General features: G+C 45.2%; 1 protein-coding gene across 2 annotated transcripts in view; it reads left to right on the forward strand.

Moving 5' to 3' along the window:
* Window positions 1-15,223, forward strand: part of MTA2 (metastasis associated 1 family member 2) — a 612,090-nt gene that overhangs the window by 561,947 nt on the left and 34,920 nt on the right. Inside the window, exon 17 of one of the 2 annotated variants that reach the window (XM_069645193.1) lies at window positions 12,708-12,895. The exons of the other annotated variant lie outside the window; for it this stretch is intronic. Coding sequence (XP_069501294.1) covers window positions 12,708-12,895 — 188 coding nt within the window. The remainder of the gene's footprint in view (window positions 1-12,707; window positions 12,896-15,223) is intronic. 2 annotated transcript variants of the gene reach the window in all.

A 15,223-nucleotide genomic window follows, 5' to 3' on the forward strand; every position in this document is an offset into this window, starting at 1 on the left:
GGGATTTCCCTGGTTCCATCATTGAATTTACATATAAGTCGTCACAGTGCGAAATTTACTCATCTCTGTGGGTATTCCCTGCTGCCATACCAAAGTGTAACATGTCCGTGATTACTGAACACCTTTTGGCCCTCAAGTAAACTAAAGGCTGTAACGTAAAGAGAGTGCGTGTGTGCGTATGCGCACAAGCGTATACTACCATCAGACTTCATTGATCTGTGGCATGCAGGTTATCAAGATGGCAACATGTTCATCTTCACCAGTAGCCAGTGGGGGGGGGGCTAAAAGCTGAAATGACCACTCCACACGTGTGTTTGTGTTTGGTGGAAGCAAGGGGTGGCATTTCAGTGGAAAGTATGTTGAAAGCCCAATTCTGGCCCTGGGTACCTGGTTTTGTTTGTGATGATAAATCTGACAATTTATGACCTTTTAGAAAATATTTGTTAAGATTAGTTAACTCCACCTGCTATACCGCGATAACCATGATATAACGTCATTTGGCAAGAAGGTTATTGTACCGTCATAAAACTAATACCGTGACACCCCTACTGTGGAGCATATATATAACAAAGCACCGGCATTTGGTAATTTCCCAATGTGTTAATATTTAGTTTCCGCATATTGATAGAGAACAAGGGGAATATTTAGTTTGTATCGGACAAAGCACCATACATACAAGTTGCCGTGACTAGAAGGAAAAATCTAAAAGGCCATGCTTATCGTAAGCAAATCTCAGAGAAAAGAAATAGTGTTAAGTTACCTTTGGTGCAGTTATGCCTATCCTCTTTAGATCATATGCTTTCTTTTGCCGTCAACATATGAATCACATTGGCAGTCCAGAATTAGTTAACTGGAAATTAAATTCCTAAAGGGACAAGAAAGTTTGGTGTGAGCCTGAAAGTTGCAAGGGTCCTCACTCTATTTCGAAAAGCGAGATATAGATGCTACAGCGAGTTTAGCTCTTTGATAAAAGGTTTACTTGAAAAGTTACCTGAAAGATCAATGATTTTGTTGCAAGTAATTACAAATGTCCAACATGGTTTCCCATTATATATTCATACCATATTCTGAAAAAATAAAAAGTAGAAGTACGCTTATACTTATACTTTTTATTTTTTCAAAATATGGTATGAATATATAATGGGAAACCATGTCACCCTTTGCTCGCAGCCCCTTTTTGTTGTCTGGCCAATCCCCTTTCATAGGGGTTTTTAAGTTCTGCCCCGTCCTTCACTCACCCACCCTTTTGCTGCTGTGCTCTGGGAAGTTTGAGGTGGCATGGCTGCTACCCTACTGAAGGGGATTTCCTGACTATTTCTGTAGTTTTGACGGTTTTTGAAGCCCTTACTTGGTAGCACCTGAAAGGGTTTGGCCTTTTCCTTGTTTGGGTTTTTTTTCTGCCATAAGTTTAGTGTGCATTTCTTGGAGACTCCAGGTGACTCCCCACCAGTGATGCATTTACGATGGGGCCAACTAGGCCCAGGCCTAGGGCAGCAGATTGCCACTGGAAAAAAACACAATGCATGTCATATAGCAGTTCATTTAATTTTACTTGCTATTTTATTAAATTAAAAGTATTTTTGCTTCTTAGAATCAGGCTGATCCACAACAAAGCATGAATGATTTCAAGCTGTTGGCAGTCATTGCACTCTGGCTGCTTAAGTCTTTGCTGGCCAAACTTGTATTCTTCATATTTACGAAAGCTTTATTGTTAGTGACTTTTTTTACAAAGAAGTAAAAAAGAAATGTGCACCAAACCCAGCATGCATTAGGTATTCAGCAATTCATAGATCTAAACCTCTTTGGTCATTTGTATGTTCCCAGAATGCACCTTTACATGCAAAACAGCTGGTGCCACTCCCCATTGTCATTGGTGTTCGTGCTTATCAACACATACGTACACTACACGTTAAGCAATCACTTTTGTTCAAATACATGACATGCATTTTTTTGTACCAGTGCAAAAATTAGGTTTATCTCTCCAGAAAAGTGGAGGTTAAAAATGATACATAATTTTACAATGTCAAAACTATGCTTAAGACAAGCACAGAGATCCCACAAGTGGACATTCAAATGAAGTTCAAAAGCAAGCACTACTCCTTGGCCCCACATTTCGGAGTTAACAAAACTTTTAAAGGTAATGTTGTACTGAAAAGCCTGACTCATTACTCAGTTCCACCTTTTGGGGTGTTGGGTATTTTGGACAACAGCACAAGTAGCGATGATATCAAAAGTATCCACCGCGTAATTTGTTATAAAAACTACAGGGAATGCTGTTGCTTCCCACCCATGAATGTTTAGGGTCACCCATATCCTTTATTCCACCATGAGAATGCACAGTCAAAAGGTTCCAAGAACCTTCTGCAACTGTCTACTCCAATTAGGTGTTTATGCCCACGCAGAGGTTACACATTTCACTTGTGATTTCGCCATCTATTAATGGCGCTCCAGCACAAGGGATTGGAGGTACATGGGCTGCTGCAGGTGATAACTTGTCTCATCTCCTTTAGGCCCCCTGCTAACACCAGAGCTGTAACCCTGTTTTAGCTCTTTTTTTATAATACATTTCTTTTTTTAAAGTTGCAACTGCAACATTTACATTTCATATGTAAAATATAACATTTAACAAGGCAGCATGTAGAAATGTATTTGATGCCACAAGAATTCATATTACAGACCAGGAGGTGGTACTCATGAGTTTTGCAGCAGGCAACTTGGGAGAAACTACATATCTGTATTAAAACCATAATTCCTCAGTCCAATTCTCTCGTGTGTCCATTTGGCAGACCACTTATGTTCTCCTCGCTTTTATTAAGATTGTTCTCTGATCTAATACAAAACAGGCAGTTGGTCTCAGCAAGTACCTCAAATGCACTCGACTAACTGTAGAACACACTTCCATCACCAAACTGTGGGCAGCAGACACATCAACACACTTTCAACTACAATAACATAGAAGATAACAGGCTTGATTTGGGATAAGAAATCCCATCATCCTTAAAGTCCTTGTGGTGTTATGGAGCAGAAATGGGACAAGATGGTGGTGAAGGAGTGTAGATTGGCCGAGGCAAAGTTCGTTGAATGGATGTTATCTGGTGAAAGTGCAGAATCTGACATAGGTGGATTAAAGTTCGGGAGAGGTGCGTGCATACAATTAGTTGGGCCTAGGGCCGCAGAAATTCTAAATACGCCATTGCTCCCCACATCTGCTGAATCGAGCACTCCATTATGGGACTGTTTCTGTGCTGTTTGATCGCTGCGGCCTGCTTTTTTGCTGCCAGGATCTTTCTCTTGGCTGTGGGTTACTGCAGGGATCGAGAGATTCTGCAAGTTATTTGGTGTGCTGGATCTTCAGTTTGGTATGTCCAGTGCTCCCACCAGCCATTGTCTTCGTCCTGGGGCTATTTGCTGCCATACTGCTACCATTTCTTGTTTGCCCTGCTACATGGAGCCGTTTGTTTGGGTTCCCTCTTCTCCTTGGAGCCTCCCTTGCCGGATCTTTTACTCATGTCTTGAATGTGGCGATCATGGGAGAAGCCTTTTCTTAGTTCTAGGGTTGCTGGGGTCTCCGTTCCATAGGTTCAATTGCTAGAGAATCGAATCCTGCAAATCTCACCTGTTACTAAGAGCTGTCTACTTAGCAGGCTGTTTTGGGTCCCAGGCTGGAGCCATTTCTGCAGAAACTGCCAATGTGAGTACGCACCATGGGGCCCTAGGAAGGGAATTGTTGATATTCCACCCAGACTGGGAACCTCCACCGAACCCCTTCTGCCCAACTCACCCCCACACCCTCCTGTTAGGGGAATTAGTCCTCTGTTTGGTAGACTTTACAAAACTAGCTCAATGGTTTGTAGATGCCAAATATCAGTCTGTACTACTCCGGAACCTTGGTAGAGTGGCAGTGCAGTCAGCCTTATCTTAAGAGGAAGATGGGAGCTGTAAGAAAGTACACTGAACCTAGTTAGCAATGCACATCTAAGAAATGCATACATTTATATTAAAATATATATTTTTATACAAGTCACTGTTAAATACTTGGCACAATAAACCAAAACACATAGGCATACTTTTAGATACTTTCAAAGGGGCACTACTTGGTTGGTAGTTGCTGAACGCTTACAATTGTTACAGGAGTTTGGCAGGTCTACCTCATTACCGGTAGTAACGAGCACCCACAAAGTAATACAGTATTTGAATTAAGTTAGCAAAGACATAAAAGGTAGTAAGGTAGTGATTTTTAGGGTATGCAGTAATAAAATCGCGGCAAAACGGTCGCTTTTACAAGAAATTGCGGCAAAAATGCTGTGAAGGTGTACCGCATTATACCATTGAAGGGTTGCGGGGGTGTCCTCCGCATCCTTTACATGGATTGCGGCGGTAAAACCACAGCCTTTTTGCCGCGGTTTTTTGGCAACTGCCATTTTTGCCCCGATTTTAACACATGGAACCATTTTTAGGAAGGAAAATAGTGTAATACTTGCATAGCTTAAGGTTCTAGAGGCAGTTTCTTTGCACAGCAAGTCTTTAAGTCCAAAACGCAACCCTAGCTAAAAGACAGTTGGTGAGACTTTCTAGAACAAGGTAAGCAATCCCTTTTCCCTATAGTACCTTTGGTTGGAAGAATTTGTTTGTGGCTGGATGCTCCGCAGTGTTGCAGCTCTGGACCCGACCTCCGGATTCCTTGGTCTGATGACAAAAGGCAGGACTATGGACAGGATCCCTCAGCAGCAGTCTCGGGAGAGGACCACTGGCATGGCTTTCATCAACTTCTCTGGTCACACTTGTTGTTTTGGCACCTTTTCTGCAGCACCAACGAAGGGCACAATTTGCACAGGCATCTTCGGTAGCCTCGGTAGTGCACAATAGAGGCACCCAAGTACCAACTTGGGGCCCTCCCTCCCTTTTTTCTCCATTACTAGCATGGTTTTTTTTTGTTAGCCCTTCTTCTACCATTTTGGTGGGTGGGAGAAAGGAGGTCTGTGCGTGTTTTTGCCTTTGTCGGGAACCAGTAGGTATCCCCGCCTAGGCTCCCGAGTGTGTGCGCAGGCAGGAAGTGGGGGAGCAGTCTTCCAACCCCTATCCTTTGTTTGCCACAGAGCCTGAACGGGGTCCAGCCAAATGTCCCTTTCTGAGAGATGGCAGAGGAGTGTGTGCTGGAACTGTATAAAAGGCGAGGCTTCTGGAGTGTAAAGCAAGAAGCCCACAGGAAATGGAAGTAACCGAAGACCACCACCAAAGACGCCTGCAGACCCTTTTGCAAGACTGAAGCAACCACTGCGGTCATGACCTGGTTTTGTATGCGACAGAGGAGCTCCAAAGAGGACTCCTCCTTCCCTTTGCTGGTTGGAACAACCATTCCTGAGAGTAACTTTGATAAAAGCCATCTCCTGGGGTCCTACGAGTTTCCAGAGCTGCGGAACCCCAATATCAGGAGAGCTGCTGCCCATTTCGAGTGCATCCTCGTGGAAAGGCTGAATCCATCCAAACCTGTGCTGATCCCATAAGGACACTCCAGAGATCCGATCCAACTCGTCCAGACCCCCCTACCCAGAGTGTGGGACTGCAGGAAGTGAAGATTAACCGGGCAATCTGTGTCCTTTGTTGGTGCTGCTGAAAAAGCACCAAAAGCGCAGTGAACCAAGAAGTTTCTGAAAGTTGTGCCACAGGTCCTCCCTCGAGACTGTTGCTGGGAGACAACAAAAACCCTTTCTTCAAACCAATGGTACTGTGGGGAAAAAGGTATTGCTAACCTGATTCCAAGAAGTCGTCCAGAGCTTTGGAGCACACGTAGGGGTGTCCAGGGCAACCCCCTCTTACCTCTGACCCTAGCTGCTGCTTGTGTCCCATTCTCGAGTCCGATTTTAGGTCTCCTTTGTTTGCTAACTTGCTGCTTCAATAACTTTAGACACTAGAAGAAATCCGCAGGAACTCTTCATTGTTTGCTGTTTGTCAAGACTTCAAGCCCTCGCAACTGCCTTTTAACTAGGTTTGCGTTTTTTGGACTTAAAGACTTGGCAGGTGAAGAAACTATCTCTAGAACCTTGAACTAAGCTCGTGTTGCACTAACGTGATTGCAGAGTAAATGCATTGCTGTATGACCTGTTGAAAACCATATTAGTGAGCAGTTACTGATCATACGATAACCTTGCCTTTTCCCTTTCTAATGTTGCTACAAATGTAACTGCGAACAAAGTGAAAGTCCCATTTGAAGTGTATTATCTAGTATTCCTAAGTGCTCTACCGTAAACGTCTGAAATGTTTAAAGTGATTCTGGTGTAAATATAATAAACATATATATTTCTTATTACTATATATGTAAGTGTTTATTTGTTGTGCCTGTCTAAGATTCCGAGTACTTACCTACAGCTCACATCTTAAGATAAGCCTGACTACTCTGCCACACTACCAAGGTCCTGAGCTAGTACAGACTGATACTAAGAGTTGGGGGATCTACAAACCACTGGGATAGCTTACTGAAGTCTTAATGAAGTCTTAATGCCAGTAGGACTTTAGGAAAACCCTGTTAACACTCTCCCTAACACACTTGCCCGGGGAAATTGCTGCTTTTGTGTGCTAGTGCTGACTTTGTCTGGGGCGCCCAGGAAGTGGGTGGGGCTGTCTAGTCCCATTCCACATCTCTGGTTCCAGAGAGTCTAGGTGTGTGGCATGAGTAAAAACAATGCTTGTCCCTGTTTGGATGACAACTGGCTCCTTGAATGGTGCAGATCCTTACTATTGATGGGCTTGGACTTGCTTCCAGGCTGGATTTTGGATAAGAGGACTCCTACAGCCATTTCTTCAGATCTGCGTTGGAGCCAAGAATCCCTGGTAGACTAACAGCCTTCTGAAGAGCTGAAACAGACCCTTGACGTAACCTGGCCTCCCTTCCTGCGTCTGGCCAAGTGAAGCCTTGTTGGACTACCGAATCTCCTAAGACCCTGAGCTATGCTTCAGCCCATGGACTAGTGGGACCAACTATTCTTGACGCCTTCTCGAGGATCCAGCCATTGTGAGCCTTCGGACGTGTCCCTCCTCCAACCAGTAGACTACCCAACTCTTCATTGGCTATCTCACCAGAAGTGTTGCCATTCTTTTGTTGCGCCCGGAATGTCTGTGGTCGCCATATTGTGGAACAAGTCGCCTTCCCTGTGAATTACAGCATCCCATCCTCAAATGATCCAGTCCTACAGAAGCTTTAACAACTGTGACTGGAAGGACGCATGCTGCCGTTTGTGCGGTGGGCGTCTCTAAAACCTTCTTTCCCCTCTCTTGTGAAGTCTCGCGAAGAGGCATGCATCAGTGAATGTTGCATTTCCCCAACGCCTGGGTTTGCATCTTGACCTCGCCAGAAGAATTCTTGCGCCCGCAGCTCCTAGGCACCTCTAACTAGAACCAGTGATGGAAAATCCAACCTCCAGCGAATGTCTTGGGCACTTTGTCAAAGTAACCAAAAAGCCATTAGGTAAAAAGTTATAAAAGTATCCTAACGGCACTTCGCTGTAAGGTGATGTGTCCAATTGTAAAAATACAAGAATTCCAAAAGAGAGAAAATGCCTCTCAGTACTGACAGTCTTGGAGACCAGTCAGTTTCTCCATGAGAATGAGCAAAACAGGTAAGGGAAGTAAAGCAGAAGGCTTTACTGACCTCAACCTCAGGACAGGGTTCAAAATGAGCAGAAAGACTGACTGGGGGCCCTTAGGAATGTTTGGAGGGGAAGATGCAAAAAGCACTGAGGAGAGTCTTCTTGAGATCAGAAAAAGAAGCAGGGCTTCACCCACACTTCACTGGAGTAGAGGTTGGTCAGCTGCAAAGGTTGTCCTTCTTTTATCCAAGGTTTGGACTGGAAACTCACCCAGGACCACCAATAGTATCTGCACCATTCACAATCTACTCAGCAACGGTAATTAAGGCACCATGATGTTCACTGGGACCAGACAATCCCAGCACACACATCTGGCCAAACTCACAGACCACCTTAACCCACAAAAGTAGCCCCTTTCCCTGCGAAAGGGCATTTGATATTAGTCAATTATGGCTCTGAGAGGGCAGGAAAAAGATCAAAGAACAATATGGCCAAAGGACCAGCTGAAATCATGTGGCATGGCCATCTTGGAGAGGTTGCCACTCTTGGTAGCCATTTGTTTTAATTGCAAATGTGCTTGCATAAAAAGTTTAAAGCCTGGTCGTAAAATATCCACTGTTGCCAGCCCATCCTGGACACACATTTGTAACCCAAAAGTTACAAAAAGAGTTATAAGGCTACAAAGTATCCTAACCGCACTTCACTTTAGGGTGATGTGTGCCTAAATCCACAAAGAGACAGTCTCTCGGCACTGATAGTCTTATTCCCATAAAATGAAGACAAAACAAGGCAAGTTACGAAATAGGCTTTGCTTGCCTCTAAAACATCAGTTCATGAATCAAATCCGCAAAAAGAAAGGATGTTGCATAGAAGTCTATGGGAGAAAAGCAGCAAATAGAAAATACTTCCTAACCGGCTGCCTCGTTCTGCTCTAGATATGAAGCTGCATTGCTTGTACATTAAACCTGCACAACCTTTGTAAGCATGGTCCACTTGCATTTTCACTACATGTTGCAATTGAGGTTGCTTTTTAGCGGACAGGAGGCCTGTTCTCCCGGGCATTGAGAATAATTCTGCTTTGTGCATTTATTGTGGCTTACCTGGAAATGTAGTGTTGAAGTCGAATCCCTCAAGAAAACCAGTCCCCACAGCCCAGCAGCGTAACCCTACTGTGACTGGTCATTGCTCTTTCAGAAAAAATCTTTCAAGTTGGGTTTCTGACTGGTGACTTCGGCAGGCAGATGGGCTTTGTAGAGGGGAGGGAGAAATGTTCTCCAATTCTTTTCCCGTCCAGAACTGCAAGTTGCTAACTTCATCTGAGGCATGCACCGCACTCGCCTGGTTCGTGTGGCATTTGGTGGGACGCATCTTCAGTGTTTCCAGTCAGTGCTAGTGTATTTGTCAGGGACAAACCGGTAGGGTTGAAATGCCATACTCTGCGCAGGCAAACAATGTAATAGGTGGCAGATCTCAGGGAGGTGTGGCAATGCCTTTTAAGAGAACACAATCCTGAGCTGTCATTAAGAATTAAACAAGCAGACATTAGAGGACTTTGAGTTGGAATAATGAGCAAGCTTGAATGAGTGTTTATTTAATTTATACAGCGCTTTTTCCAAAGCTCTGATCAAAAAGAGACTGTAAAGTAATTGATAATAATATGAAGGCAATTTAGCATAGCATTAATATGATAGAAGTTGAGTTTTTAGAGAAGAATGAAAGCAAGCCTAGGAAGAAGAGTGGATACAGAGATGCAAGGTGTTCAAATGTTTAGGAGGGAGCACAGATATGGGTGCAATTGTGGGGGGGGGGGAGACGTGTTTGTCGCCCCCTTTATCCCCCACCAATTTCTGTGGCACACGATTTTGTCCCCCCTCATTTGCAAGGGGCCCCTTTCCTTTAGGTGTCATGTCCTGCCCCCACCCCCAACATTTCCAACAAAGTTGCTCCACTGAACCAAGAGAAGGAAAGCTGGAAGAAGCATGTGGTGGCTTGGGCACAGTGAGAATGATTTTAGTTTGGGAGCCAAATGTGCCAGGGGGAACATAAAGAGACAATGGAAGAATGCTATAGGGGAGCAAGACCATGTGTGCATTTAAAAACTATGCACAAGAAGTGAGAGTAGCCGAGAGTGAATGGGAAGCTAAGAAATATGTTGAATAGCACTTGAAATGGATGTATGAGAAGAAAGAAACTGGTGCAAATGGCAGAGTTCGAGATGGAGCGTAAAGGGGCCAGTTATTAAGTAGGGACTCCAAGCAAAGGAGAGGAACAGTAATCTAGACAAGAGGATCAGGGAGGCGATGAGTTTAGTTTAAAAAGACAAAAATGAGTGGGCTTTGCATATAAACTGCTGAAGCCGGCAAGAACAGGAAATGTGAGAGGTGAAAGAGAGGGGGCGTCAAAACTGATGCTAAGGGTATGAGCCTGTTGTGGGAAGGGAATAATGGCAAAGGGGGGTGGGGGGATGGCAGCGATGCCAGTGAGGGGATTAGTCGCAGAAATAGGGGAAGACAGAAGAGGATGACCGTTTCTGAAGTTTTAAGATGTAGAAAACTAGAGTGCATCCAGGATTGAATAGAGAAATGGAGTAGGCAAGCTGTAATCCTGCAGTGAATGGTCTTATTAAAGGAAGAGAAAGAAAGAGCTGAGCATAGTCCGCATAGAAATGCTTTGAAGTAGGCAAGGGCGGAGGTATAGAGTGGGAAGTGGAGAGAGGGCGAAGCACCAAACCCTGGTGCACCCCATGGAGAAGCGGGAGGGGGTGTTACCACCCCAGGAAATGGAAAACAAACAATTAGAAAGATAGGACTGGAACCAATTGAAAGCAGAACCAGAGATACCTAAGGAGGCGAGACGATAGAAGAAGAGTACCTCACTGTGTCAAAAGCAGCCAACAGATCAATCAAGGAGGATAAGAATAGATGATGGCTTAACGTGACATGCAGAAAGCAAGGACTTGGAGACCTAAATAAGAGTAGTTTCTGTAGAGGGGAAGGGACAGAATCCAAATTGAAGGGGAGCAAGGAGAGAGTTATGATCCAAATAGGTGAAATAGCATGTTAATTAGCAGGAGAGGAAGGATCCAGAGAAGACTCTTTAAGAATACGGAGAAACCTTGCATGTTTAAAGGAAGAATGGAAAAGTGAGGAGGAGAGAACAATTAAAGAGTGAAAAGGGAGAAGTGAAGGAAACCTTTTGGTAATGAGAGAAGGGATAGGATCAAGAGGAGAGGCAGAGGGATGAGTGTGAGCAATAAAACAGGCAGTGTCATAGAGAAGTGAGAAAGGGGAAGAGCAGGGAGTAGGAGAATGAGCAAGCAGCAGACCGGCGAGTTGGAGCGGATTGGATAGAAGTCCGTAATTGATGCAGAATCATGAAGAGATTAAAGTGAAACAAGGTCGGTGGTGGATTGGGAACTTTTCCAGCGCCAATCGGCTTGATGCAGTGAAGAACATAGCAAAAAGTGATCCCGAGGCAGCCATGGTTGCAGGGGTGGGCGAGAGGGGCGATATGGATGGAGAAAAATCAGCAGAGCAGGTTCAGGGAAGAATTGGCAGAGCCTACAGAAGCAGGAGAAATCATTGAGAGCGGGTAGAGAGTTTGTATGAAAAGGGGGGCATTGAAGAGATGGAGGTCACAACGGAAGAAAGTGGAAGCAGGAGAGGAGAGAAACTGGGTGGAGAGGAATGGTACGAGAAGGAGTGAATAGTGTGATCGGACGAGATGAAAGGGGAAATGGAGCTAGGAGAGGACCAACGATGTGAAGAAAATAGAAGATCAAACGAAGAACCTGAACTATGCAAGGGGGGAATGGATGAGGTGGTAGGATTGAAGTACAGGTAAAAAGGGACAGGTTGAGTGAGTTGTAGAGAATAAAGTCGCCTAGTAGAACATGTGGAAAACCCATTGAAGACTGAGGCTGGGAGAGACCAAATTATCACAAAAGGATACAAGGGGGCCAAGAGGTGATAAATGATCAGAAAAGGAAGAGCGAAAGGCCTGAGAGTGTAAAATTGTAATCAAAAGATGAGGAAGATGGAGGAGGGGGGAGCAAGGTTAAAGGAGGAATGGCGAGGAGAGTGGGTGAAACCCAAGGATGCGTCAGAGAGGCAGGAGTAGTGGTATTAGAGCGTGAGATCCAGGTTTCAGTTAAGCATAGGAATTGAAGATTGAGATGGAAGAAGGTATCAAGAATTGAGAGATTTATTACAGATGGAGCAGGCATATAGGAGGTCAGTAGAAATGGAAGGAGAGAAGGATGGCGATGGAACGTAAATGAGATTAGAGGAGTAATTTAATTTTGAATGAGGTGGAGGGAAAAGTTGACCGAGTATAGAAGTTGGATATAGCAGAAGAGATGAGAAAGTAGTAGAACAAGAGGTAGGAGAGCAATTTCACAGTAGGTTTGTGTAATGAGCTGCTAGTTAAACTTAGTCCAAGTGCCCTTTGAAAACCAAGGCAGGCGCAGTCAAGAAAGGTGGGAGTTGAAGTAAGGGAGAGATAAGGCATGATGTCAGGAGAGGGAGGAAGCCATAGGATGGTAAAGGGCAGCCCTACCAGTCTCAAACACAGACGCTTGCGCCTGAATGCCCAGGTGGTCAGGGAAAGTAATATATGCACACTTCTGGTTTTTCTTCACTTCATTGGTGTACAGTGACCTATAAATGTACACTGCACACCCCACTTTGTCCACTGTACATCTTCTGTAGCACTTACTCCTCTGCAGCCCATCCCAAAAAACTACAATCCCTGCAAACCGAGGTGCCAGCCTACACTTTTAAGCATTTCACCTTTAGATAGTGCCTCTGTGGGCAAGGGAACGTACTCCTCACTGTTCATTAGGGGAAGGCGTCAGTGCTAGAAGTAATCCTTCTTTTCTGTGTCCATTGACCTAGCAGCATCTATCCCTAGCCCCCTTTATCCTTCTTCTTGGCCACTTGCCACCTTGTATAAGAGGATGCCACAGTTGGTGTACGCCTCCTTTCTTGCTTCAGAGCAGTCAAAAATAGGTTCAAGCCTCTCCGCTCTTCCGCATTCCCCCCCCCCCCCCCCGACACCTGCCTTTTGAAACCCCCAGCGCAAAAATGTCGTTAAATGACGCTTGCTGCTTTCTGATTGGTGCAGGTGACAGGAGCTGGAGCCGCCGCCGTTGTTGCCGCCGCCGCTGCTGCTGTGGCCCCCCCGTTTTCAGCCAATGGCAGACCGATGTCTTCCGGGATGAGGTCCAGCACTCAGCCCATGGTAAAGCGGCAGAAACTCAACCCGGCTGATGCCCCCAACCCCGTCGTCTTCGTGGCTACAAAAGATACCAGGTAAAAAAAACTCTCATGGTGGGCAGTTCACATCCCAAATGGTGGTAGCGATAAAATGGGGCAGCGTGGCTAAAGAATGAGGTGTGAAGTTAGGGCAGCCCAGACACGTGTTCTGTCATTCACTTTGCCTGAAGAAAAGGCGTCAAACAGCCATCTCTACCGAGGGGAAGTCTGTGGGCTACATTGCGCACATACTGTAAAAGTGATGAAGCGCAGCACTGTTAACTGGCGGCTTGATGCCAGCTTCTAAAAGGAACGGGTGTTATTAAGAAAGGTTTTAAGAGCCTAATATGGTGGAAGAGAAGTACAGAGCACTGTTACTCAATGGAGTTTTTTTTTTAATCATTTTCTTGACCTTTCTGTGGTCCGCACAAAGGTTCACACAATTGATTTTTTGGCTGACACTGGGAATAACTGCATTCGTTACTGATTGGTCACCTCTCTGGAACCTGATGGATCCAATAATACCCCTGCTCCGTAGCTCATTCTTTGAAAGCATTTGTTCTCAAGGCTTCCTTCGGCCATTAACAAATAGTTTTATTTTTGCTGACAGATATAAATACCATCTTTCAACTGGTTAAGAACACTTTTCTGTGGTTTGGTGGGGGCATGAGAATACCCAAAAAAAGGCAAAGGAGCAGATTTAAACAGATGATTCTTGGCTAGTTAACAGAGGTTTAATTCTGATAGCTATGGCAGTTTTTCTAGTGTGCTTTGGGTTGATGAAGCTTAGTAGTAGTAGTGGTGGTGGTAGTAGCAGTAGTATGAACCCACTGATTCCAGCACTAGAATAAGTGGGGGAAGTGATGGGGTCAGAACATTTGGGGATTTTATCACTGTTAGGACTGATTTTCTATACTCTGGCCAGGTGGACAGATGTATAGAAGGCCAACCTAGTACTGTGACCTGGACAACTCTAGCAGCTGTAGCCAAACCAGTACAAGGTAGCAAGGTGAGTGGTCTAGGCTAATTCTCTAGAGGTGGTGAGCTTGTAAGGGGTCCGCAATGAGCACAGAGTTTAACAGTCAAGGATCACCTTTAGAGAAACTGGTATAAAAATACTTCTTTACTTCTGGGCAAATAACACAATGGAAAATGACCAGCAGGTAATAATGTCACACACCACTAATCATAGATACATTAATCAATCTCTGGAGTAGGGCAAAATGCATATCAAGCCCCTTAAAAGGATGCTACATATTAGTATTGGCACTAGCGGTCCACACAGATTAGATACGAATTTCAGAAGTCCATCCCTAAGATGTATGAGGCCTTGTGCCGAAAGGTTGAGCAAAGTTCCATACAGTAGCGTCTCTGGAGTCCAATGAACAGTTCCAAGTGTTAGGGGACAAGTTAATCTAACTATCAAACGTGTACCCGACTTTCGGAGTGCTTGTGTGAACAAGCAATAGCCAAGCCAAAGTAATTCAAAAGTTTCTAAAAGTTAAAACTTTTATAAGAGAGTTAGGGGTTCAGGTAAGTATTGCTACAACTCACTCCCCGTAGTCTGATTCTTCACAGGAGTTGGCAGGTCTGTTGAAGAGGGTCCTAGGTCGCTTTTCCCACCGTCAGCCTCAAATCTCCCAAGGGCTGCAGGTTCGAGCACTCCTTCGGGTCGGTAACTAATGCTGGTGCAAGGTCTTCCAGTTGAGTGTTGCAAAACAACTAGATGCAGGCCCTCTCTCAGGAAAGATCTGGATGCAGGTGAGCAGTTTTGGACGACGGCCACCGATGCACGTTGACGCCAAGGGATTCATTTGCTGCTGTCAGACTTTGCCTCCCATCTCTGGTCCCCTTGATGATAAGACAACAAAATTCTGCAGAGGTTAAGTCTTGTTGCCAAGCTGAAGATCCCCCAAGTTCCGGGCCTCAACTCTGAAGGGTGACATCTGCAGCACAGTAGTCTAAACTCTGAGCTGGTCAGCCACTGGCCGGTCCAGGGGCAGGTCCGAATGCTCTTCTTCGTAGGACCCTGAGCTGATGTTGAGAAAGGATTTTCCCTGCTGGAGATCATCCACAGGACAGGGCTCTACCCAGGCAGCAGCAGAGGTTGGTCTCCAGGTCACCTTCCAACGGGTCCACAGTCTCCTCACGGGTCTTGGAGCTGGACAGAAGTCTTGGCTCCTTCGGTTTCTTCCAGGATCTCTCTAGAGTAGGTGCAGGGGTCCTCTTCAGACCCCAAAAGCCAGGTAAGAGTTCAAACTCCCACTAGCCAATAACAGATCTGGCCCACACACCCACCCCTGCACTGGTCCAATCAGGACCAGTGACGGCAAAACTTATGCATACCACTCACACTGGCACCAGTTTGTGGATTAGAACAAGACC

Source organism: Ambystoma mexicanum, chromosome 2p (genome assembly GCF_040938575.1).
Source record: "Ambystoma mexicanum isolate Mex_15411 chromosome 2p, UKY_AmexF1_1, whole genome shotgun sequence".
Classification (NCBI taxonomy): domain Eukaryota; kingdom Metazoa; phylum Chordata; class Amphibia; order Caudata; family Ambystomatidae; genus Ambystoma; species Ambystoma mexicanum.